General features: G+C 30.0%; 2 protein-coding genes and 1 pseudogene across 2 annotated transcripts; 1 reads left to right on the forward strand and 2 right to left on the reverse strand.

Moving 5' to 3' along the window:
- Positions 1-888: 888 nt before the first annotated feature.
- On the reverse strand, positions 889-2448 carry LOC114192242 (transcription factor bHLH36-like). The gene is made up of 4 exons (XM_028081901.2): positions 2031-2448; positions 1562-1906; positions 1379-1451; positions 889-1218 (listed from the first exon to the last, which is right to left on the reverse strand). The coding sequence occupies exons 1-4, from the start codon at positions 2361-2363 to the stop codon at positions 1181-1183; spliced, it is 789 nt and encodes a 262-aa protein (XP_027937702.1). The 5' UTR covers positions 2364-2448; the 3' UTR covers positions 889-1180.
- An 11685-nt stretch (positions 2449-14133) lies between these two features.
- Positions 14134-15447, forward strand: LOC114190289 (transcription factor bHLH118-like). The gene is made up of 3 exons (XM_028079116.2): positions 14134-14581; positions 14692-15027; positions 15154-15447. Exons 1-3 carry the CDS (start codon positions 14264-14266, stop codon positions 15235-15237), a joined length of 738 nt encoding a protein of 245 aa, XP_027934917.1. The 5' UTR covers positions 14134-14263; the 3' UTR covers positions 15238-15447.
- Positions 15448-20047: 4600 nt separating this feature from the next.
- On the reverse strand, positions 20048-22638 carry LOC114192291 (receptor-like serine/threonine-protein kinase At4g25390 pseudogene; annotated as a pseudogene).
- Positions 22639-27891: the final 5253 nt, after the last annotated feature.

The following is a 27891-nucleotide window of genomic DNA, read 5'->3' on the forward strand; positions in this document are numbered from 1 at the left end:
TAGATAAGTAGATTCATTAATAATAAGCCAGTGTTCATAAAATATTGCAATAATGCTGTTGGAGAAGTACTTAAAGAAGCATTCTCAAGATTACCTTAGTTGTCATATCTTTGCTTCCCTGATTTAAGTTGCTTTGTCTATACTTGGTGGTTACAAATCCATTTCGGGTATTCATTTCATTACATAATATAATATATAGTTCAATAATATTTGGGATACCATGTAGTTTAACACATACATCAAAATCAAGTTGTTTGATGCATGATGGACCCTGATAGATATTGCAATCAATTGATATGCAATACATTTTAACTCATTTTAAATTGTGTAGGATACCCAAAACAAAATGTCGAAACTAATTTATTTATAGATATATTAACATCCACTCAATTATTAGGGTTTACTTAATTTTAACACAAATGCCACAGTTAACTCCCATACATTTGCAATCAAAGATAAATTAGGAGATGCTGCAAGAATTATAAAGTTTAGTGTTAATATATATATATATAGTCAAATTATTTAATTGACGGTTGATTGAGCTGTTATATACAATTCTAATGATTGTAGTCACTAGTGTTAACTAATCAAATTATGGTAAACCAAACGGGTACTTGGTACGTAGGTTATAGATGTGGTTGGATATAAAAGATACGGTTCACATCGAATTATTCTCGGATTTTTTTGTTAGTGCAGAATGCTGGTATTTGAGAGTGGTCTAGTATAATATTGTGAGTTTATATTCATTTCTATTTTCTGTTTTATCCTAGGGGTATATCCAAGGTTGTTTCTTTCTAATTTCTATACATCTTTGTATATGTCATTCTTCTTTGGCTGATTAAAAAAAATAAATAAAGAAAATTGATTAGAGCCAGCACAAATCCAAAATAGTTTTAATACTACGAACTAATGATCCTTTAAAACAGTTAAATTCAAAACCAGATAGTAATGCAACACGTTACTAGTCAGAAGTGATTGCAAAACATTCAACTACAATGCATGACATGGTTCTGATTTCCACTAGAAAAGAAACTAAACGAGGTCATGGAATACCGCATTACCATTTCTGAACTTTACTCTTTCAACTGGTTTCGCTTCAGAGTATTCCAATGATCATGACAACCAGCGACTAATTGTCCAGATCAATAATATCACCACACAGTACATCTTTCATAGTATATCAGCAGTTTTTAGATTCAGATAGTATCTCCTCCGAACCTACAATTGTAACAAATGTTATTATTTATTAATTCAGATGTATATTATTATAAAAGGATTCTACTGTGTATGAAAAAATAGTTTTCCTCATGTAAATATTCGGACAAAACCAGACGAAAAAAAAAATGAAAATTTTGTGCACATAATATAAGATTTGTACATGAAGATGATATCGCTGCGACAAGCTTCCTTTGCAGTTCAGTGTAATCAGTCCCAGTCATCGTATATGGAACCTTCAAGAAAGATTATGAAAAGACAGAAAGAATCAAAATTTTAACTGAAGACATCACAATACGCCATGCATGCTCATTGATAACTTAAAAATAATTAATCGATATGGAACCTCTAATCGGATAGTGTGTATGAAGCTGTCATCTGTTTTGGTGGAGGTACAGTTGAGCACATCAAGCCCTTCTTTAAGAACCATATGTATCACTCTTGACAAAGGAAAGACATATTTTCTGAAGCTGTAACTACACTTAATCTGAACACCTCCTGGAAAAGGATGAACAATGACACATATTGGAAGATGGGTAGTGCTAAAGCTTTCACTATCAGAGACAACAGGACTCAAATCGGACAACTTCTTCAACTTGTCTCTCTTTGCTTGCAACTCTTTCACTTTATTTTCAAGGTGTTTGATGTATTTCGTACCCTCGTGCATGTGATCAGAAATTGAGCGTTTTCCCTGATGACGGTCATCAAGATATAATTTAATTACTCAATAATATTGTAATTCCCTCAATGGCTTATATTAGTGAAATGAAAAAGATATAAAAATGGTAAAAAACTGTGTAGCTATGGTGTTTTACCTTAATATATTCAAGAGGCAGAAGAGATCTGAAGTCGGTGCAAAGCCTCGTCATTTCTTGCCTTCTTTGTTTCTCGGTCTCTCTATGGATCCACCTCTTGTTTTCATCCATGGTGGTGATCTTATAATCTTCCTTTGTCCAAGCTGGTAACTTTTCTCTCTGCTTGCCCTTGGTAGTGCCCATTTGAGCTGTACTCGGAATGGGAGCACTAGCATCGATGACAGGATCGTAGAAGATCTGATTTTCTGGAGGGGTTGTTTGGATTGGTAGGGAATAGTAATTATCAGTTGTAATCTCAAAGTACAACTCATCAGTAGGGTGTAAAGGATTCATCGTAATCTGGTTGGGGCACTCAAAGGTTTGGTAATTAGGGTTTCTGATCGATTCCCGTTTGACTAATATATATATCCTAGGATCCTCAAATCCCCCACCTGCATAAGATAAGAATCCATCTTACCTGCCATATCAACGTTCTTGTTTCTATTTTCTTTGCTCTTTTGTCTTTCTCTTATTAGTTAATATTATCTTGTGGGACATGGTGTTTGCACTACTTTCATGGATCATCAAATTTTAAACACTCTATTTTGAAACTTGTTTCATTTACATACCAAATTTTTGTTCGCCCTTTCTACTTTGACTTTGTCGGTTGGTACGTTGTGAATCGAATCTAGCCGATCCTTATTTCAACAAGAGAAAGTGCCAATGTAATTTTTCTCATTTATTGTACATATTCAAAGAAATTGAAGAAACTTGTATAAGATTATTGATCAGGTGTTTTTAAAATTAATTTGAGTTTCCTCTTAATATTGAATATCATTAAGATTTATGCAAAAAAAAAAAAAATAGAGCATTAGGTAAAATTTCAACTCCAATTATAATAAAACTTCTGGTATATATATTGCTATCTTTAAAATAACATGCACGTGTGTACAATATTGTTATTTCACCAAATCCAAGTTTTATTCTAAAAACAATCATATACAAGCTACGTTTGGAAATTTTTTGTACAATAACAGTGTTAAGGTTCAGTTCTAGGATCCGTATTACTTAAACCTCTCATCGTTCAGCTAACTAGATTCATACACGCTTTGACAATATTTTACTGAATATGATACTTTGTGATCTTTAGGTATTCTCTTGTAGGCGCAGTATGAATCCTTTAATTTGTTTAGTTTTTAATTTAATTATTAAAGTTCTCACGCTTGCGAAGGTTTTATCTTTTCTTAAACTGAGTATAATTGATTAAATATAAGGTCTCCACAAGCCAAATAAGTTCTAAATTAAGCTGGCTTGAAGTTTAGTTAGTTCATTATCTTCTTTTTTATTTGATGCCGTTGGTCTCCAAGTATTTAAACAACATCTATAATGTATATTTAAAACTAAAATATTTATAATGTGATATTTATTTTCTTCTTTACACACATGTTGTATATAAATTGTTTTTGATTTAGATTAATGGGTGGAAAAATTATAAAATCCGAATCACACCAACCCAACGAAATGTGAATGATAAAAAAATTATTTATCCTATATTTTAACCAAGTAAAGTACCTTTTACATATAGATTTTTGGATAGCTAACCAGCAGTTACTATTATATAACTGATGACGAAATCTTTTATCTGGCCAATTTACAATTGTTCTGATTTTAGGTGTACTTGAATAAACTATTTAACTGATTTGAATATGTTCCACAATTTTTAAAAATTTTATTTAGATTCTACTCTTTTTAAAATTATAAATTTAGTCTTTTTTGCATCAAATTCACAAAAAAGAAAAATAGTAATTACGTATATAACAAATGTGTTGTGAATATCTTACTCTAAATCATGTTACCGACATATCAATAACACATTTTTAGGTTCTCACGTTCTTAAACACATTTTGTTAATTTGATATAAAAAACTAATTTAAAAAAATGAAATTTAAATGAGAACTTTAAAACAATAACATAATATTAAAATAAACTTAAAAATAGTGTCACGAAATAAGTTATTGTACCGTCCTGGTCGTTCAAGGCCCAACCCGATTCATGAAAGTCTATGGGCTTAGTTGATATTTTATTAAGATATTTTTATATGAGATATTTTGGTCAGTTAGGATATTTATAACTGTTTTGTCTATAAATAAGATATGAACCCTCAGGGTCAGGGGAGGGAGATTTTCTGACCTCAGTGTAGTCTTTATTTCACGTTAAGTTAAAAAGATTCAAAAAAATTTGTCTTCTGTACAAAATATTCAATTTTTGACCGGAACAGTTATAAATTTTAAAAAATAATTAATGATTTCTTGAAGATATTACCTGTTTTAGAAAATGCATGCATATGGGTTAATTTTGTTGATCTAATTAAACATCATCAATGTTTTTATTTTTCTATTTTAAATACACATTTCACACTTTCACACATTACCGTTAGTAAAAGAAATTATTTCCGCGCACTCAAACATTTTTGTCGGTATAGATAATATTTTTAACAACGTGTCCCTTTTAAACATTTAATTTCTACAATTCACGCACAAGCAGTTTGCATAAGATGTTACATATGACCCATTTTATGTTTCAATAATAAAATTAAATTACACGTTATGCAAAACGTGCTTTTCACTGTAGCTTTAGCGGCGAATAGAAATTAATCTACTTGTTTGGTCAACCCTCGTAGTAGTAATGTAAAGCCTATGTGTAGATAGAAATAGAAAGATGTCAAACACAAAAAGACGCCAAGAATAATAATAGTGTCAAGTTAATTTCCATTGATAAGCAAGCACAAATGAATAATAATATTAATATTTTAAAGTGTCGATAATCATTTTTATTCAGATTAAACATGTTTTTTCGTTAACATAGAAAATTGTAATCAGTTCCTCGTTAAAGTTTTGGTTTAATTTAATCCTAACATAAAAAGAAAAAGCGTAAAATTAGTTTTTTTAACTGAATTCTATTAAATTTATATTAAAATGAAAATATATTAAACAAAGTATATAACTAAAATAAGTTCATATTAATTTTAACAATAAGTTAACTTAATATTACAACAGTTTGAATAGTTTATCTAAAATAAAATGAAATGACTTTATTTAATGATATTAGAAATTGAAATGTAAGTCTAAGTTTTATATTGAGTAAAAATAATAAGTTAAATATCATATAAAGATGAAAATCCATGAACTGATCGTCTTAAAATCGAGTTAAGAGTGATGTCAATCTTTTTTATTTGAGTTGGATTAATATCTTATTTGTATTGTATCTCCAGGATGATCGTCCCTTGAAAAGTCCAACATGACATAATAGAACTAAATAATAAATTGATAAGGTAAGATATAGTTAAGACTATACAGACATCAATCTTAATAGGGTATGTTTCAACTAGGTGAGATTGAAATGAGTTAGGATAAAAGCAATAGGAAAATAAAACATTTGAATTTAACAAAGGTAAACTGAAAATCCTTATTATATGGTTCTCCTCCTCGCACATTCATTGAGTGTACTATAGCATATGTATAGAAAGAACTGACATAAATATAGTATAAAATCAAGGACAACCTTGACGAGTTCGAAAGGGAGTGAAGAGCGGAGAGATAAACCTGGAACAGACATTCTTGCCCTCTTTTTTTTTTCGACTTCCCTACGAATGATCTTCTTCTGAATATTATATGCTGATTCTCTTCGTTCATTTTGTGTCCAGGATCAATCCCCTCAAGTGATTCTTTGGCCCAATTCAGATCTTATTCAATAATATATCCTCTAGCTTATTGAGTACAAGATCTTTGAAAAAGAGGAAATATATGTTAGGAAAAACAATTGAACCATGACTATGATTTAGAACCTCAACCTTCAACTTTCCTACATCTTTCCTTTTTCCTTTTTTTTTTTTTTAAATAATTAACCCTTCTGTGTCTGGGTGTATGTTATTTGTATGCTCCTTTTTTTTTCCATAGTTAGATATCACTTTTGTCTTTTTATACTATTAAACAAATTAAATATATTTGTTTGGTGGCCTGTACGACCTTTGATATCCTGAATGTAATCAAAATGGTACAGGATCTCTTTTGGGAGCATATAAAAAAGGCCACTACAGTTGGTATACAAAAAAACTCAATTGTGATCGGTCATTTTAGTTTTTTGCTAATTTATAGTTTTGTCTTTCAAATTTGAATTAGTCTAATTTAAAAAAAATGAATTTAGAACTTTACAAGGTATAAATATACTTACACTTAAATTTGTATTTTCTAGCAAATTGGTCAGAAGTTTACGATAAATTTAAGATATGCATATTGTTAAATGTTCAAAAAAGTAAGAAGTTTAGTGAAAATTAATCTTGAAGGAATTTATATAATGTGGTATTAGAATTAAAGAGGAATTTTTGAGATTTTCTATTTTGGTTATTGGTTAAAACATGTGGAATTTAATTAATTCAACTTGTAAAAAAGAAAGTAGAACATTTTAAATCAATGAAGTGGACGCTCACAATTTAAGGTTGGGATTTATAAAGGACTGTAAGAAAAAAATAAAAATAAACTCCTCTATAAATTATAATTAATTCATACAGTTATTAAAAGTAAAATTTAAAAAATGTATTTGTGAAAATTCTCTATATATATTAATTTTAACGTATGCGTGTGAAAACTAATTTGTCTTCCTATTTTTATCTTCAAAAATCTTTATGAACAAGTCATACAAACAAACTTAAAATATTAGGAGAAGGAGAAATAGGCTAATTTCATTTCAGAAATTAATGAAATTCAATCAGAAATCTTCACACTGATTTAATATTTCATTTTAATTTGTCTGGAGGTTTGTTCTTCAACTTTCATATATGACTAAAAGGTGTCATTTATTTCAAAATGAGGTGATTAAGTGGAAAATAGATTAATTAGGTGTTAAAATCTCAAACACAAGCACCAAACGATTAATGTTCCATAAAACATTTTATGTTTGCCAACATGCCAAAGAAAATCAACGACAGAATATGACATATAGGGAAGTTGTTATAATTTAGTTATACATATCTCGATTTAATAGTCTTAGATATATATATATATATATATATATATATATATATATATATATATATATATATATATATATATATATAGAACTAAATTAAATATTAAAAAAAAATATTCAGCGTGTTCAAACTTTGAACTTGCTCTATAATATTCTCGTATCATTTTCTTTTTCTTAAACACGACTTGTCGTCGAGAATGCCGTATCAAATTTCTTAATTTTTTTTTTCATATTCTGCATTTTCCGTAAGCTATTTTTTTATTTGTTGTTGCAACTTGCAAGATTCCTGGATTTGTGGCACTGTTATGTTATAATAACCTTCCAAATGCATGTTCATATGCACATCTTACACTCCGAACATTAATAGAAAAACTCAGCAAGACGAAATTGAATGAGCTAATTAATGTAGTTTTTCTACAATTTTCTTCCATTTTACACATTCTTTGGTAAAATATATTAAATAAAAAAATTATCAATGGTTACTTATGGAAGAAAAACAAATACTAAATATTTTGTTTTTCATTTGTAAGTACAGTATACATTCGCTTAAGGTCTGCACTCATTTAAGTCTGCATCCCGTATAAATCCACATTTTAAAAGAAAAAAAATTCTCGGATCAATAATTTTGTGACTTTATTTTCAGAAAAAATCACATAAAGTCATTTGACGACTATTTTCGATTCATTTACTTGATTAACCATTTTGAAAAATGAGACAAAGGGTAAAGAGAGCGCACCTTAGCTTGATTTAACAATAAGGAAAATATTTCCACTCACTCACATTGGCACACATTGGCATCAAGATTAACACTTTCTAACGATTTGAAGATAATATTGTGTTGGTCAACTTCAACTTCGTGTAGACCAACTACTTTATATTTTATATTTTGTTACATATACATATTGTTATCTATAGAGAAAATATATGAATAAAATAAAATAACAAGTTCTTCATGTAACATATCTCTTATATTTATCATATATATATATATATATATATATATATATATATATATATATATATATATATATATATATATATCATATTTCTACAATCCCTACAAATTTCCAACAACACCCATAATATTCCAAACTGAATTATATGACTCGTAATATTTCATCTTGTAATATGATTCTTAAAATTTCATAAGTCTGCATCCCAATTAAGTCCGCATCAAACTTTCAAGATCAAAATACGAACTTAAGCGAATGTTTACAATACCTAATTAGAAGTTAAAATATTAATAATGAGAGTTTTTATTTTATATATTTTTTTGTATACACAATTTATTTTTAAAGCTTAATCTTGAATGAATAAGTGTTTACCAATTTTATATTTTAAATAATATTTTTAAATTTTAATTACTTTTTTTTTTAAATTCAACTATATTTTTTAAAATTTAAACATTTTTTAAAACTACAATAATTATAATTTAATTATCTTTTTGTTATAAAAAATGTTTTCAATATATATATATATATATATATATATATATATATATATATATATATATATATTTGTGGCAGTTCCCTACATCTTGGTACATTTTGTCATAACAAAATACAAAATGACACCTATTAATGTGAAACTGAATTGAAAATAAATACAACTTTTATAAATAGTTTGACACATAATATAAATGTATATATTATTGATCAAATTAAATATATCATATTATTCATATTTATGATTAAAAAAAGCAATAAAAATTAAAATCTTTTATATTAAAAGTGCGAGTTTCAATAACCAGACTCATATTTTTTTAATAATCATAAGTTATTTTAAGAAAAAAAATGGCATGTTATATCTTTTTATGATTACAAAAGTTTTAAAATATGACCTTAATTTTTCTGACGGTCACAAAATATGAGTTTTCAAGTAAAATTATGTAGTTTTTTTTTTCTGAAAAAAAAATGATTAATCTTAATCCAACGCTATCTATTATGAAAAGCAACAAACATAATTGAGAATATAGAAAAGTTTAGAAAAGCAAGCACTTAGGTAAGGAACCTGTCAGGCTTTCCTATAATGTTTTATTTAAATGGGCCTATCCAACCAACTTTTATTTAACGGATTAGTTTATTTGCGTTGAAGCCCATGTCCTCTTACTTCATTTTAAATATTCACTGAGTTTTTCTTTATCTTCTTTCTCATGATTTTCCAAACAATCATAAACATAACATAAGTTTTAGAACATCTGATCAATATTCAAGAAAAACATATCTATAAATGCTTTTGCTTTACATGATTCAATAATGCTTAGTTGCATTTCTCTGATGTAAAGCTATTTGAAGATGTTAATGATAAATAAGAAAAATAAGTAGATAAACAATCTCTCATCAACAATTGTCCGGATAAATATTTAGTTTATATTTTGCAAATAAGTAGAAATATAAACAATTTAAGAAAATTATCAATAAAATCAGTTATTCACCAAGAATCAAACTCATGACTTTGAATCTAATATCAATTATTAAGATCGAACATTTATCGTTAAGTAAAAAGCTATAGCCATTAATCAAGACGCAACTCTTTTTATTTAAGAATGTAACAATCCAAACATCACGATTCGATTATGACATGACTTATTTACCTCCTGCTATGAAACAATTGATGTTACTTGTAATTGTCAGAAAATATGATTCTAGCCAAGCCTTCAAATTTAATATGACAACTGGTTTACAGCAGCGACGTTGACTTTCCCTCTAATCACACTTCTTTCTTCCAATTTTCTTAGTATCATTTAGTTAATCTTTTATTAAGAATTTCACGTTTTAAGCATGTTTCAATTGCAAACAGGTAAGTTGTTTCAGATATTTTAGGAGTATTTTAATGTTTGTTATAGGAGATCATTGATTACATGGATAAGATGACTCCATGCATGACTTCAAGCAGAAGAAGACTGTGCACAAGTTTAATTATTATCACTATTCTTTAATTTCATATCTTGTTTTCTAAGGCCCTTGAAAATGTTTTAATTCTTGTCTTGCTTATGAGGTTAATATTTTCTTAATATATTATTTAGATTAGACGTTGTTCACTCAGACTCTTTCTAGTAAACAATTTTAATATCATACTTCACCAAGTTGAGCTTCATCATTATATAATGTAAAAGAGATGCATCCACATTTTATTTTATAACAATTTAAAGATCGATAGTATAATTTAAGGAGAAAATATTTCCATTATGTATGATTATGATTCACCTTATTAATGTAAAAATGGATAATATGTTTTGTAATTTGTAACTTTCTGATCATGGTTTTCCCTGGGCCATTAATTCAAAAAATTTGTCTTCAATCCCATTTCCATTGTTACTTTTCATCTTCTAACATGATAATATGGGTTCATTTCAAAGTCACAACTTTACCTAAGAAGTGAATTGAAGTTGAAATATTTTAATGGAAGGAGCCACAACTTTTGACCTGAATTTGTGATCAAGACGCATTGCAAGGTTCTTGTGTCGTAAACACCATTATAGCCACTAATTATCATTATATTAATGTAAGATCCCGTGATTGTGTGAAAAGAAAAGTTCATAAAGCATGTAAATTATTTTTCCTAACCATTATTATATATTGCTACAAAATGACGTGGCAGCTTCAAGTGAATATCTAGCACGCGATAACGTGGACTGAGGTACAACACAAAATTTAACATTTTTATTGAAAAAATAAATCATGAAAGAATAATGATATTTTAACTACTAAATTTTAATAAATTTTTTTTATAATATCAGGTGTAGTTTTCTAAATGATTTTGAAAGATTGAAAATGAAAAAAATAAAAAACAAGTGAACCACTTAAAAAATATCATTTAAAATTTACAAAAAAATTATTAAAATTTAATAGTCAAAAAATTATTTTTCATCATGAAATATGATACACCAAAATATAAGTTAAATTGAGAAGTTTGGAAGAAGGTTCTTTTGAGTTTTATGAGAAATTGAGATTACTTGTATACGATATTATATACAAATCTTTTACCTTTTAAAAAGTAACATTACGTATAAACTCACGGTTTTCCAAAACGATATTTCGTCAATTTTTCAATTGGAAGAAACTGATAATTTTTAACTTATAATAATTAAAATAAAAAATTTAAAGTATTAAAGATCATGTTGTTCTTATAAATTATTTAATATAATAATAATAAATTAAATATTTTAATTAAATAATACATACATTTTGGGATGAACCTAGACATCCCTCGATAGTATAGATGTTCTCTTAACATATATTATTTGTTATAAGTGTTCATGCTTCCCCGTTCCTGTCTTTCTCTTAAATTTTTTCTTAAGAAATTTTCGGGAGTTTTCAGTAATACTGTTTGTGTGATGATAATGAATATTTCTATTGATATCATTGGAAGTATAACATTTTCAAATATTTTTTTTATCTAACAAAAATATAAGATTCAATCTTTTATATCTTTTAATATCTACTAAATATATGAAAAAGAAAAATACCAACTCCACAAATTTAAAAATATTTTTTATAATTCCTCGTATTCATTTTTTTAATTTTTATTAGCTAATAGAAAAATTATTGAGAAAAAAATAGTCAAAGGATATAAGGTCCATTAGCATGTTTAATAATCCTTAAAATATATCTATTTTATTATATAAATGTGTGATTTTTTAATGTTATATATATATATATATATATATAAATTATGAACAATTTATTAAATAATATAAACTATGATGATGTTGTTACCTTAAGTTTGTATGAGATTTTTTTGTCTGAATTATCATTCTTTAATTTCAAATAATTTATTCAATTTATTTGTTGATGGTACGATAATATTTTGTGATTGTATTGTTTACATGAGTAAATTGATATAGCTGCGAGTTTCAAAGAGAATGACACCAATAAGTTATGTTTGATTTACTTTTGAATGAATGCATGTATAGTTATCTGAGTTATCCTAAAATATGTGTAGAAATAATAGGAGATGAAGATTTACATAGTAATTCTAGTAGATAGAATATGGTGTGTTACACAATATTTATGCTTTCCCTGGCAATAATTGATATTTCTTTTTTATATTATTATTTGCATAGATGAAATATAAAACTTCCCCAAATAAAAGAGATAAAATCAATTAAAAATAAATTATGAGTTACCTATATTAATATTTTGATATAACCAATCTTGATGATTTACTTATTATTGTGTAGGGTGTAGTTTGATTACAGAAAGATATCCGGTAAATTTATAATTTAAAAAAGAAGATACATTATCTATAAAAGTTTAGAAAGATGAACTTATAAATAAGTAAAAAGTAATTACTTTAAATATGTTTATTAGCATTATTTAAAACATGTTCTTTATATTTATTTAATTCAAATTATAGCTTTTAATTGGTCGAGGGAATAAAAGTTAATATCAAATGTAAAGATATCCAATCAATAAAATGTCATAAAGACGGGGAGTTGTGGCGATATTGATTACAGTTTTTTCAGAGAAATTACTAACAGGTTGTCAATGTTATAGTTGTAAAAATATGTTTCAATTTGTGAAGAAACCCGATTCATTACGAGTTTGAATTGAATTGAAAGAAAAAATCATTTTTTTTAAAAGTAGGTTAAACTCAACTTGACTCATACTTAACTTAAAGATTAAACGAGTTTAAACTGGATAAAAGGTGGATTAATCCATTTAACCTATTAACATTTTTTAATTTTTTTAAATTTTTTAATAATTATTTATTACTCCTATTTATATAGATTCACAATTTCATATTTTTAAATGTTAAAATATTACTCAATAATATTTGAATAGTTTGAATGTTTAATTAATTTGATTGACAAATTATATATGTTGATACTTTAATCTTTAACTATAATCTTTATAATAAATTATTATAGCAGCCGTCTTATAAACAACTTTTCCTAAATTAACATGACAAAAATTTGTAGTTTTTTTTATTTATATTTTGTTAAATAGCATGACAGAAAATGTGTAATATTAGTCATGTTTTCTTGGACTATATAGACACTTCCTTAGGAACAATTCATCATATATTAGTGATGAACATAATAAGGACATAAGTTCTTGATTTTACTGTGATGGTCATCTCATTGATTGCTTAAAAAATTATTTAAATATTTAAATACTTAAAAATAAATAAATAAATAATTTTTTTATGTGAGTTGGTAAGTCAACTCATTTAATCCACCATCCATGATGAATTGAACTGGGTTACAAATTTTCTGACTCACCATAAAATAAGTCGGATTGTGTTCACTCATTTTCAACTCAACTTATAATGAGCCAACTCATATAAGTCGGACGGGATCGACACCTTTGACATGTATAGTAATATGAAACATTATATTAATTAATCTCCACTGGTTTTGTATATTAAATATATTAAAAAAAATTTATTGAATATTAATAATAAATTAATAATCCGGGTATATGTTCTTAAAAATAATTACTCATATTTTAGCAGAAAATAAAGAAAAAACAGACAACTTTGATAGTTTACTCATATCCTCTGAATTTGTCGAAGAATCGTTTTCTTGCTAGCTTACTTGAAACAAAAAAAAAAAAAAAAAAGACATTGATTAATTTTTATTAAACAACCTAAACCTACTTATTTTATCGAGTTATTCAAATTAAAAAAAGAAACTTGCTGCATTTTTATAGACCTACAGAGGTAGGGTGTCCGAATTCACCAACCCCTACTGCTACCCCTACATTCTAAATTCATCTTTTAAATGGATAAAAAAATCTTAATAAATAAATAAGAGGATAAACATAAATCCCTATTCCAAATAAAAACGTTTCCTTAATTACCTGAAGCTTTCTCTCTGACGGGAAAGATTTTACAAAAACTGACTTATTTTCTTCTGATAGAAATTTGAGAGAAAAAAAAAAACACTTTTTTTCTCTTTTATCTTCTATTTTAATTCTTTGAAAGAAAGTATTAATTGAAGTTATGGTGCTTAATTAAGTAGCATTTGGATTATTATGTGAAGGTCATAAGGTGGGGTTGAGTTATGAACAGTGCCTCAAATAATTAGTGGGATAGTGAGGTCATACTATCACTTCCCTGCGTGAAAGGATAGCTATATATGGAGGAGGAATCTTTGGCATATAAGGTCCCTCTCCTCTCAAACAAATCAACACATTAATTACCTCAAACAACAATGTTTCTGTTTCCTTAGCGAAAATTGAGGATAATACTTTGGAACAGTACTGTTGATCAAGCTGACCAAGATGTTTCCTTTACAACGCGGCAATGAGCTGGTGATCCAATTTTCTAATGCTCTCCAACCGCAACACAAAATCTCTAAAGATCTCGTTCCGGATGATCACAACAGCGATAATTCTCCCCTTGTCGCTTATTCAGATAAAAAATTGAGTACCAGCCGCCACAACAAACTCTTTTATGCGCCTGAACCAAGTCAACCTAATTCTGCAGAAGAAGAACATGCAAAAAAGATGGTTCACAGAGAGATTGAGAGGCAAAGGAGGCAAGAAATGGCAACCCTTCATGCCTCTCTTAGATCCCTTCTCCCTCTTTCCTTCATCAGGGTCAGACAATTAATTATCGCTCTACTTTTCCATTTCTTTTTTCTTTTCCTGATTGTGTTAGTTCTGGTATTAGGGTTATTAGTGTTATTCTTATTCTATTGGAGTTTCAGGGAAAGAGGTCGATATCTGATCAAATGAGCGTGGCGGTGAATTACATAAAGCACCTGCAGAAGAATATTAAAGAATTGAATGAGAAGAGGGATAATCTGAAGAAGAAAATTGCCATAAATTACAGCCTCGAAAGCCGTGAGAAGAAGCATGAATCTAGTGGTTTCACTGTCCACCAAAAAAGTTGTGGAACTGTGGGGATTGAATTCAGTGGATTGAGTGAGGAAGTGGTTTCACTTTCTAAACTGGTGGAACTAGTGTTAGAAGAGGGACTTGAAGTTGTTTCTTGTCTTTCAACTAAAGTCAATGGCAGACTACTCCACAGTTTGCAGTGTGAGGTATGTACGTATAGTCCAGGACTAGATTCTTGTCTTCTCGTTATGCTGTTATTCTTGTGAAAAACTATGCATATACTAATATTTTATTTTTCCCTTCTATTATTGATGAAATGGGTTCACTCACAGGTTGTCAATTCCGACAGTGTAGATCTATCTGAACTGAGAAGAAGATTCTCCGATGTAATTCCATCATTTGGAGTTTCTGAATAAATTTGGATATTTCTAGGCTCACTTTCTAACTTGTTCTTAATTTGTCACTGTGTTACACTGCATATATGTTGGACACTCTTTTAATGAACCTTCTACTTTAAGTTTTGGGAAGAGAAGGGACAAAACTTGTGTAGATAAAATTTGAGTCCTCTTTCTCTTAATAATGTATACGCTATTTGAAATTTAACATGATGGAGAGAGTTAAAGTTTCATTGAGTTTATAACCTCATTTGATCTCTAATTACATGACAGAATTACTTACCCCTTGAGAAATCTGTTGGCCACTATTATACAATTAATTTCGTGATATATAGATATAATGACTCGTCTGTTTATTGATTGATCATAATTTCACACTGAGTAATTAATTGGTAGAAGTATTCCTTCTGATTTTAACATGTTTCTTAGGTTTGAATTATTTTCAGGTTGAATGTTGAAAATTTGCCCAAAGACTGTGGGGACCTGCATAAAAATGTTTAAATTCGTCTTTTATTAAAAATTATTTACCTTTAACAAAAGAATGGTATATATGTAATAAGAATCTTTAGACTTCGTGACCATAACTATCTCAAAACTCAAAGCTTTTAGGTATAACAGCATCATGATTATCAAACAAAAAAAAAAAAGTGCCCAAGAATCAGCTGCTTCTTGATAACTCATAAAACTTTATAAAAAATTACAATTATTCCACTATTGTACTTATCTACTTGAGCGTGTATTAAGAGAACTTTTCTTGACAGAAGGGAAAAATTGTCTTTTAAGATGTACAACATTGAACAAAACTTTATCTTTTTCAGTAGATTTTTTGTATAAATGACATGAAACAAAACCCTGATCAATATGTTCAAGGGATCAAGCTATTTTTCAGTAGCGTAAGATTTTTGATATGCACTTTATAGCTAACATTTATCTCTCTCCGGTCAATGAGAAAACAAAAACAGGCAAAAACGGTTCTGATGAAGCATGATGCATGTGCATGGCTTACCTATAATACTGTCTTTGAATTCACTTATTTCTTTAGACATTTTTTCTTGAAACATTTGAATTAGAAGAGTGTATAGTACCTGTATCCTAATTAGAATATATATTTTGACAACTATGTCAGAAATCATAGGACAGATGTGTGAAGAGATCATTGTTAATGCTCTGCAAATTATGCGAAGATGTGTAAATACCTCTTATTAGCCACTTTTCCCTAATTTATCATGATCAGAAGGACCTTGTCTGATATCTTTAAAAGATTATGTATAAAGTAGAATCTTAATATTTGTTTCTGCATACATTACTTTTGTTTGGTTTCATTCTTAATTCCTTTAACAGATTTTATTTTGTGTCCTTCCCACATATGGCAGAATAAAACATCCGATTTATCTTGTTCGGAACTTCCAAGTTAGGTTTTCAAACGAAGATAATAAAAATTTTCAAGCACTTATGTTTGATCTGTCTTCTTCATCCACATTGATTTGAAGTTAGATTAAACTGCTTTGCTACTGTTTGGTTGGTAAATTAGTTAACTTTGTATCCTACAAAAGCACACCTGTGGGCTTTGAAAAAGAAAAATTAACGAACCAAAACTTCAAAATTCTTATTCACGCAAATATTAGGATGTAAAAATAGTTTTCTTGCTAGTTTGTTAATATGGCAGTTCCACGTGACAATTGTATTGTCATAATATTTAATTTAAAGATTCAATTTTCGTTTTGATTTTAGAATAAACCTTCTAAAATATTATGTTGCCCGTTAATATTTAGTCTTATTAAAAGTCATAAAATTAATTTACAGATACAAAATAAATTGGTTTTATAGAGTTAATTTAGATTTAAAATTTACTTTTTAAATATGATTTCAAAGTGAAAAAATACATGTGGGAATGATAGATGATGGAGGAGACAAGTTTGGAAAAATATAAGAAAGTATCCATTTTCTATCAGCTTGTATTCCTGGAATAAAGTGACAAGAATTGTATCATCGGTTTGAATTCAACTTATGGTGTATTATGGATGGCAAACCTGCATTCCATATTTGTATAGATTTATTAACTAAAAAGTGAATTTAAAGACCTAATAAAACATTTAAGGGTAATGTAATGGTGAAATTACATAATGGTAAAAGAATAAAGGCAAAACATTCCCAGGAATACCAAACAAGAATCACTTTACCCCTCAAATGGGAAAAAACCTTAATGGCATGAGTATAATTAATATAAAAAAAAAACAAAAAAAAAACTTATATTAGTGGCTTAAGTCCTTAACGATGGAATATGGTGTTATAATCTATACCTCTCTCTTTATATACATATATGTATGCAAAGGCTCGGTTTGGACCCATGGGCTCACAAATCAAAAGTTTGAAGTGTTGAGTTCCTACGAAGGGGGCTTCTTCCCACACCCCAAACCATTTCTCCTGTACCTCCAAAACTTTTCTTATTTCCAATTTTATCCATTAAATGAAGAGAGAGAAAACAGTAAAAAATAGTAAATAACGGATTACGAGATCCGTCCTGTTATTTAATTTTTCTATGAAACGGATTATAAAATCTATTTCATGATTTTAGGAAACGTATTTCGAAAGCTGTTTTATTTATTTTTCATTTTTTATATGAAACGGATTATGCATTCCGTGTCACAACTTCCAGAAACAGAGTTCGAATTCCGTTTTATAATTATATTTGTTAATATCATTTATTGCGCTTCCACTAAGTTGCCGTAGTAAATATCATTTACTGCGCTTCCACTAATTTTCACCCACTACCAGCTACAACTTAATTAGGGATAAAATGATAAATTTGGGGTACTGAAAAAGACTTGGAGGTACAGGGAGAAGGCGCCTCCTACGAATCCGAAAATGAAGTGGGCTTTGATGAATGAACAGTATTGGGCCTATAGATTTTTAAGGAGATCTATTTCCACCGCCTTTCTTTCTGCACCCTTCTTTTCTTCTTACACCTCATAGCTGTATTGAAATGATCTTATTACCCTTAATGAAATATTTAATAGAAAAACCTAAAATCACTTTATCTCCTACTTCTTCTTGCGTGTTCCTCTGCTCCGCGTCTACAGCCACTTCTTCCTCTACACCTCCATTGATGGAGGAAATGGAAGTGTAGGAGATGAAAAGTAAGAAGAAGAAATATGAATGTAAAAATACAAAAATACAATTAGAAAGATAAACTAAGAATTAAAAAAAAAAAATCATAAAGTGTGTGAACATGCATTAATCCATTACAATTAAAAAGTCATATATATATATATATACTAGTGTAAACACAGGCGCTATCGCGCCTGTGTGTACACATTTTTTTGAATTATATTAATAATTGATGATGTTGTAATGTTATTAAGTTAATAAATAAAATAAAAGTATATTTATAAAAAATAAAATAAAATGTACGGAGAAAATAAGAGAAAAATAACTGTTGATGAATAGTAGGAGAAAAAAAGAAAAAGGAGATAAGTAAATAATTTTATAAAAACTTATACAAATTACCATTAATTTTTAAAAATTTAATAAATAATTAAATTATAAAGGGTAAAGTTGGAATTATGAAATGTGGACACAAAAGAGGGAATCCCCTTTATATATAGTTATAGATATATATATATATATAATATTTCAAATATCCCAAGTCTTACACTCCGCTTATTTTCTAGATTTATTTATTATCATTTTTTTTTTCTGGAATTAAATACTGTTGTGTCTCTCTGATTGTTTCACGTTTTTCAGTAACTTTTACGCCAACGGACCTGAATAAATCCTCTTTATATTTGACTGATAATTTATGTATTATTTGCTATTTTTCAATTATATATGATAATTGAATCACCTTTTTAAAATTTCTTAACAAATTATCTTTATTAAAATTTCTCGATTCTTATATTAGATTTCATAATTTATGAATTATGAATTTATCTATTCATTACTAATAATTTTAATTTATACATTTTATGAAAAATTTCATCAATAATCTTAATGAGCAAGTATTAACACGCTACCAATTTAGGTACATTTGAAAGGAGTAAACACCTCATCTTTATTTCATATGTTTGTTTTAAAATGTAATATGAAAATTGATACTATAAAACATGTATCATTTGTCATCATGTGCATTACTTGGGAATAATTGGATAATGGAAATTGTCTGAACTACTTGCCCACTTAAATCTATTCACAATCTGCTCTATGAATAGAATACAACTATTTTTTCGCATGAGAATTTTCAAGCAGATTCAATTCAATCCCAAATCCATTTGTTTTTCTTATAGTATAATTATGTGAGAGGATATTTCTGTAAAAAAAGCAAGTTGCTTGATATGAAATTACTTGTGAATTTTGGCATTCATCATACATCCTCTGGTTTTGGTAAATTTTCCAGGAAGCATAGTGCCTCTGGAGAAAACAAAATTTACAGTTGTAAAGGAGATTTTGACAGGTTTCAAATCAAATGATCTCAAATCAAAGCCTTTACTACCTATGAACTATTAGGTCAAAAAACAGCTTAAAACTGGTAGGAACCCTGTTGCCGCATTGATTGAGGAACCATGGGTCGGTTTGAGTTTGACTTGACATGGAATAACTCAGGAACAATCTCTTATCATGTAAGTTGGATTGTTTCCGTTAGTCATAATTTCCTCCATGGAAAGCAAAGCACAGACATTTGCATCAATAAAGCCATGTATCAGATGGATGGGGGTGTACTTCTAGTGCTTCTATGGATGTTAAAATTCCGATAATTACACGTAGGGGAATTACATCTACAAAAGAAAATATGTGTATGCAAACTGCATCAAACAGTAATGGAAAAGACAGTCGCTTTTTCATCACCAAAACTTTCTTCTTTTTTCAACATTTCCATTCCCAAAAGTTATGTGAACTACAAGAAGATGAGGAAGAGTTAAAATAAGTAAAAATAGACGGAGATGGGGAATAGTGGAGGAAAAACGAGTTCCTCCAATAGCAAGAACACAAGTGTTCACCCTTCTAGAACTACCACAGGTGACTGTGGATGAAAAAAATGTTAGTCACTGTCACCGACCTTGGTTCCTGGAGTTGAGGGGGAAACTATTGCGCGCCAACTGCGGAGGCTCCAGCTCCCCACTTAGCATTCCCAGAACCTCCTTCATGGAAGGTCGACGGGTCGGTGACTTTAGCAAACAAGCCAGCGCAACCGTCACGCACAGACTTGCCTGTTCTTTGTCCAACCCCTCAACACCCTCATCCACCACTTCTAGAACCTTCCCCCTCCGACCACATATCCTCGCCCAAGTCACCAGATTCGCACGTTGAAGCTCCGATATGGGCGACCCTGTCACCTGAAGCGGCCTCCTCCCTGAAACAATAACAAGCAACAAAACCCCGAAACTGTACACGTCGCACTTCTCGGAAACATCCCCATTGTAACCATGCTCAGGAGCCACGTAGAAAACCGTTCCCCTCATACTCGGAGTACTACTCACACCACCACTCTTGCCCACTATTTCACCGCTACAAGTCCCTGAATCGTAGCTGTTCCATCCAACTCCTCCATGTACTTCCCCACTCAACCAAGAATCTACACTACCACCACTTCTCCTACTCCGGTTCTTCTCCCTCTTGTAAACATTTACTTCGCCATTATCTATCTCCAAATCACCATCATCATCATCGTTAACACCCTTTTTCTTTCTCTTCTCCTTCTTTTTCTTTTTCTTCGTCTTCCTCGCAAGCTCTTCTGAATACTCTTCCTTCCACCATTCCCTCGCTGCCCTTCTCTTTTCCTTCTTCGGAACTCCACTATCATCCATCGTCTCCCACCACTCCAATTTCTTCCGACTTTTCTTCTTCTCCGCTAGACCACTGCTCGACCCAGAAGAAACCTTCTCCACCGCCGTCGGCCTTTCCTTCTTCAACTCCTTCCCAATCCAATCCATCACATAATCCGACCCGGTGTTACCTTCAAACGATTGCTCCGTCTTGACGCTCAGAGTTTCTAACTCCGACCTACCGTCGCTCTCGGACTCGTCCCTTCTCTTCTCGTCGCGCTTTGCTTTGAACTCTTGGACTTGGACATGGGGTTTTAGGCGCGCAAGGCCGAAGTCGGCGAGTTTTGCAGAGAAGGTGTTGTCGAGGAGAATGTTGGAGGGTTTGATGTCACCGTGGATGACCGGGGGGTCGAGCGAGTGGAGGTAGTGGATGCCTTTGGCGATGTCGAGGATAATGGAGAAGCGGTTTTTCCAGGTCTTTAGGTGAGGGGTTTTGGAGCGCAAGAGGGCGTCGTGGAGGTTGCCGTTGTGCATGAGGTGGTAGACGAGGAGGAAACGCCGACGTTTGGGGTCGGAGGAGAAGCCGATGGCGGGGACGAGAGAGGGGGAGCGAAGCCTGGACGCGAAGAAGAGCTCGTTGTGGAACTCGCGCTCTCCCTGCTGGGAGGCAGAGTCCATGAGCTTGACGGCAACGGGATCGCCGGCAAGGGTGCCGGCGAAGACAGGGCCGAAGCCTCCGTGGCCGAGGCGCGTGGAGAAGGAGTTGGTGGCGCGGCGGAGGAGGGCGTAGGAGAAGGGGTGAGGGGGGGTGGAATCGGAGTCGGAGGAAGGGGTTGTGCGTTTACGCTTACGGAAGCAGAGGCAAAGTAAAAAGAATAAAGAGCAAAGGGAGGCGGTGGAAGTTACCGGAGGGGTTAAGATGCGGTGGTTAGAAGGTTGTGGTGACGTGGAGAGTTGTCGAGATGGCATGGCGAGAGAGAGAGAGAGAATTATAGGAAGGAATGAATCATGTATTTGGATTATGAATTATATGATGAATGATGAATGAAAAAGTTGAAGGAGAGAGTGTCTCTGGTGTGGTTTGTGAATGCGATGGGGGATGAATAATGGTAGTGTGTACTTCTGACCAGACCGTTTCTTACTTTGTTGGCCTTCTTTTGATTGGGATTGGGACGTCACACGCCACGAAATTCTCTTTTCCCCCACTTTTTTTCTCTTTCCCCTCTTTCCTTCTCCTCCAACAAGACACAGATCTATTTCTGTGCAGACAACCTTCGCTCCATGCAAAACCATTCTCCTATATCTCTATTCTTGTCAGACATGCCCTCATTTTTTTCACAAACATCCAACCACAACACTATAAACTTTCCAGTACACCTAAATATCAATGAATTATATATTGCAAATTGGGTTCTGTGAGACTGTGAACATAGACAAGTAGAGACAAAAGAATCATTTTTCTTAATATTTGGTAGAGTAACAAAAATCACACCATTCATGTGAAAAGTTAAAGGCCGCTGTTTCAAAATCAAGCAAAACGGGTGGGTTAGGTTGAATTTCACTGCAAAATTGTGATATTGTTCACAGCCTGTTTGGTGCAGGACACTATGAAACACCCATTTACTGTATTATGTTTGTGATTTTCTCTCAATTGAACTCCGGTCTTTATTCTTTTTTGAAAGAAAAAAAAAGGGTTTTTGTAGGTAAAAGTTGAAACCAGATCACATGTAAATATGGAAATGAAGAAGAGTGAGGTTATCCTTTATGATATGTGTATGTTACCTGCACAATAACTGCTACCTATAAACGCAGTCCCTTTTTGAGTTTTTATGATTCATGCTTATCTTATCAACATTATGAGGACTAAATGATTGCCTATGTTTCATAATTCTTCTTCATTTTCATAAAGTTCCGTTCCCTCTTTTCTTTGGTTGCAAGAAAAGCCAACGGGAAAAGACTAATTATTGCAAATATTTTTTTTTTGTGACATACACACGTATTAATTTGAAGGTAAATTTGTCAAATAGTAGGTTTGACCAGATGGATCCAACAACACTAATGAACCTATCTTTATGTGACTTTTATTAAAATATTGTACTTTAATTACTAGTTGCGATATCTTTTTGGCAAATTATCTCTAAATATTTTCAATACTAATATATAATAAAAAACAAATGAGGTTATACCCTTCCAGTTTGAAACCTGAGACAGTTTCCCTGGTTTGGTGAAGGGGAAATTGTGTTCAACTGTGATGAACACGAGATCGCTGGTTTTCTTTGATTGAACCACTTTGTAGTTTGGTAATTGTAAATTTGTGGTATGAGACATTGACACGTTGCATTTATTTTGGTTTTTATTAATTTTGGTCAGCTTAAGCTCCGTAATGAAAATATAAGTATAGCCTCCACATGTCGAATCGCAACCCTTGAGTTTGTGATGTTGGTAGTGGATTGCAAAATAAAATAATAAATAAGTTTGTCCTAATTTGTCTCGATAGCATTTGTTAAGAAATTGCTACGACAATTCTCCTGAATTGACCCTTCACTAGCTTGCTACCTAGTTCTGTCTTAAAAACAATTGTTTTGAATTGTAGGGTATGAGTTTCTTTCTTGTATAATTGTAAAGGTCATTTTGTTTCGTTCTATGGAGCTTTTCTTTTCGTATTCATTAATATATTTCTTGGTACACCAGTGCATGGGAGTTTTAGATTGCATAAGCATACACTAAAAATATATGTCAAACTTTCTAATTACAAAAAAAAAAAAAAAAAAATTAGTCAACCAAACTCCCAATATAGACTCTTGTTGTTTTAGTCAAACAAAAATCATTTGGAAAATTCTAATCTCAAAAGAATAATCTTTTTGTTCAGATTATTAGCCATACAGCCACCACACGTGCACATTCTTAATAACCAAATATTTTCCTCCTTTCAATTTTTTTAAATTAGTCCAATCTTTCGGCTATCATCTTACACTGGAAATTGTTTGTTTTTTATACAAATTCTTTTTTAACATCATTTTAAAAATTTATTCACACATTTTTATATTAAATATGAAGTTATGTTAACTCTATTTTTATGTACTTAAGAGACTTGCAAGCAGATAACTTTATTTCTTCTAAAATATAAGGGTTAAATTTTAGAAAATAAAGTACGTTAATAATTATTGATTAAAAATAGTTTTATCAAAGTAGTCATTTTTTTAAGTTGATAGTTAAGTTTTATCAACGTAGACATTTTTCTAAACAATTAATTGCAAAGTTATTTACTTTTCTTTCTTTTTCTAAGTTTTTGTATGTTAATTACAATGTGAAGAAATGTAATTTCTTTTTAATTGTAAACTGAGTTAAAGTTCTGTTAAAATATAAATTCATAATAACAATCAAGTAAAATATAAGTTTTAGTAAATATTATTTTTACTGTTTTTTATATCTCACGATCTACATGAATTTGAAAGAAAAAAAAAAAGCTCTTCAAAATCGTACTTGATAAATAAACATGACTACTCATTACCATACAATATACATAATGAAAAATTCTTCTAAAAGTAATATTTTCCTTATTCTGAAGACGAAAAGCTTGAATAATTGTAGACCCACGTGTGCTTGCACGAATGTGGCCTATGTATAATGGTTCACTTAACCTAAGATTTGGTTTTTAAATTAAAGGAGGTTAAAAAATGTATACTTAATAACGTGTTCCCTTCTCTTCCCCCAAAAAAAAACGTGTTTCCTTTAGTTTAATGCACATGCCATGTAAAACAACGTACAAGTTTCAATTTATTCAAACTTGCAAGTAACCATTAATATCTCTTAAATGCCGACTTTGTACGTGATGAAATATGTAAATATGTTTATGGTCTTTCTACACTCACTCTTCTATTATTAAGATAAATTGATGTTAAATGGTAGTTATTTGGGAACGGTAGTGTCAAAATAACTTTTTCCTTTTATGTATTAGGTTTTTTTTTTATTAATTATATTTTTCTTATCTTATTTTCATTCATTTATTTATATCCATATAAAATGACCACTATGTTATATATATAAAGTCATTAAATATAATTTGTTGCTTTGGACTGAAGCCCAACTTTAAAGTGATTCAGCATGCTTGTTCAATGTTTATATAGGTAGCATGCTGTTGAATATTCAGCTCGTGTTAAATAATAAAACATTTCAATTCATGTCGATAATTACTCCTCTAAACATTTTATAAACAATGGGTGAACATTGAATTATATTTGTTATCATAAGACTCCAAATAAAGTGCGAAGTCAAAATTAACTTCTTTAAAATATGTTTTTCTATTTGTAGCTATACTAATTTTTATTTATCGAAAGCTCCTTTTTTATATTTTTTTCTTCAAAATATTTATACAAGTTGTTAAAACCTTTACTATATTAACAGTGACCATGTGCGTAGTGATTTTTATCATTCACTTTTTATTTCTTGATTTTGAATCTTGAAAAACTTAAACGCAAAAAAAAAAAAAAAAAATCCCTGTAATTGCAAACTATATGTGCTTGTTTCTTATGGACGTGTGAATAACACTGTCCTTGTTTCTCACAATGCTTAATGCTAAATTGTTACATAATTGATTCTTAAACATACTTAGGCCATATTTTTAGGAAATTTGTTTAAAAGATGTCTATAAAAAATATATTTCTGACTTAAGGTATGAATTGTTGGGTAAAGTATATGTATTGTTTACCTTTTAGGCTTAAATTGAGTTTTAAATAATTGAGTTCTTGACATGATCCTATTTAGGTAAAAGTATGATCGTTTCTGAATTTGAATCCTCAAGAGGCATGACACAAATAAATCAGAGAAGAACGCGGAAGAAGACAGAGATGGAGAACGCCACAATCTACCAAATTGATAAGTCAAGTGAAGATTCGCCACAAAAATGTTAATCTTTGATAAGAATCGGAGGCCTAAACTAAGAACAAAGAGAATCTTCTCTTTAATGAAATCAAATTTAATATATAACTAAAAGTCTCTACATTGTTTCTGGTAATTCTATATATAGGCATATAAGTTTAAGAAAACCTGAGAACCTTGCAAGATGGCCCAAGTCCAAAATATCAAAACATAAACTAATTTATAAAAGAAAGTCCAAAGCCCAAAAATAAAAAACATAACTAATTCTTAAGAGGAAACCCAAAGTCTAAAAACATAACCTAATTTTCTTAAAAACTATCTTCAAATGTGCTTTAAGCCATGATCTTCATATTCTTTGAATTTCAGATTGCTTGTAGCATTAGGAGTCTTGAATAGTTTTGATCTTTCAATCTGTTGCTCCTTGTCCTTGTCATAGATTCATCTTCAAGTTCTTCTTGTATGGAATCTTGGGATAGTCCTCTATCATTTCCTCCTTCTTGAAGAAAATTTGTCCTCAAATTTGTCTCACTTGAAGATTCTTTATCGGTTCTCATTAAAAAAAAAAAATTGTTCTAGAATATACAAAATGTTTATTATGAGTGAAGTGACAGACAAGTTAAAAAAATGAAGAAAAAATAACAAAAGTTAATCAGAAAATTAAATATAAGAAGACACAGATAATCATCATACTATTTGTTTAAAGACAAAATAAAAAAAAAAAACCGACATAATATGTAGATAAAATAAATGAGTATTTAATAGAATCATTTTTTTAATAAAACATTTAAATTTATAAATTATTTTAAAATAATAGTTATTATTATTATTATTTATAAGTACAAGTGGTCTCGTTTAAGATAAGATATAGTGAGATTGATGTTTTCTTCCTTTCGGATGAGATATTTGTACACTTGTCTTCATTTATAAAAAGCAATTGGGCCTGTGATAGGCCCGCAGTTTTGAGTACAGTTCCTTCTTGCATCTCCATAAATTTCTTCCTGCACCCCCATAATATTTTCCCATTTTATTCTTTTAAGTATTTCACAATTCATAAACCAAAAAATATTCCCGATTATACAGTCTAGAAACTATTTTTGAAAAAAAAAAAAGATGAAAAAAGTTATGAAGGTGATAGAAGAAACTGTCACTTTTTGAGAATATAAGACCAATCTCGCTGAAAAACATAGGCCCAAAAGAAGATCACCATAAATCATGCCAATGAAGCAAATTTCCCAAGTCCATAAGATAAAATATTTTTATAATAAAAGTCGCAAAATAGTTATTATCGCACAACAATCAAGGGGGAGAAAGAATAAACTAGACATTTCTTTGTTTCCATTGCAGAGATAAGCTTGCTTAAAGGGCAAGAAAGGATTCATATTTTTAAAAAAATTATAGAATAATAAAATATGTAATAAATAGAGGAAGAGACAAATTAGTGTTATAAAATATCTTTTTAAAAAATATGTAATAAGTTACCTTTTTAAAAAATTGTAAAATAAATTAGTTTTAATTTTTCTTTTATAATTTTTCTAGCCTAAAATATCTTTAACGAAGATGTGGGTTTAAACATGTCCTAAATCAATTATAAACTTAATTAAACCCATCTTCTGACAAGGCTTTCCACATTAGTTATGTTCCCCCTTCCCTTATCTTCTTGTGGTTCATCTGAAATAAAATTATTATAGAAATATTTTTTGTATCTCCCACTAGAGTAGTTGAGAACTGAACAAAAGTAGGTGGTAAATGCTTAAATTATTCTCATGACTGTCAAATACTATTCATCAACAGTGCTACCACTTTCCTGACAATTCATTTATAAGAGCATTGCATGCATATGAACTCTTTTGAGTCACAATCCGTAATGTAAAAAAAATGACTGTAATTTTTGGACCACAAATTCTTGCCAGATCAAGCTATGCTGTTGATGCTCACATGCAAGGAGTACCAAATGTCATGCTCAAAATGAATGCACCAGCATCCGATATCAAAACAAATGTGAGAACACTGAAAATTGAAGAAAAATTAAATGGGCATG

The sequence above is a fragment of the Vigna unguiculata genome, chromosome 7 (genome assembly GCF_037176805.1).
Source record: "Vigna unguiculata cultivar grain cowpea cultivar isolate G323 ecotype 2 chromosome 7, ASM3717680v1, whole genome shotgun sequence".
In the NCBI taxonomy this organism is placed as follows: domain Eukaryota; kingdom Viridiplantae; phylum Streptophyta; class Magnoliopsida; order Fabales; family Fabaceae; genus Vigna; species Vigna unguiculata.

What these genes read in the sequence shown, in the direction of transcription:
- LOC114192242 (XM_028081901.2), bottom strand. Translation starts at nt 2,363, where the DNA reads ATGAATCCTTTACACCCTACTGATGAGTTGTACTTTGAGATTACAACT. An exon ending in TACACACTATCCGATTAGAG is followed by an intron (nt 1,452 to 1,561) that starts GTTCCATATCGA and finishes TCTTTCTTGAAG; the next exon opens with GTTCCATATACGATGACTGG. An exon ending in CGCAGCGATATCATCTTCAT is followed by an intron (nt 1,219 to 1,378) that starts GTACAAATCTTA and finishes TTACAATTGTAG; the next exon opens with GTTCGGAGGAGATACTATCT.
- LOC114190289 (XM_028079116.2), top strand. Translation starts at nt 14,264, where the DNA reads ATGTTTCCTTTACAACGCGGCAATGAGCTGGTGATCCAATTTTCTAAT. An exon ending in TCCCTCTTTCCTTCATCAGG is followed by an intron (nt 14,582 to 14,691) that starts GTCAGACAATTA and finishes TTGGAGTTTCAG; the next exon opens with GGAAAGAGGTCGATATCTGA. An exon ending in TCCACAGTTTGCAGTGTGAG is followed by an intron (nt 15,028 to 15,153) that starts GTATGTACGTAT and finishes GTTCACTCACAG; the next exon opens with GTTGTCAATTCCGACAGTGT.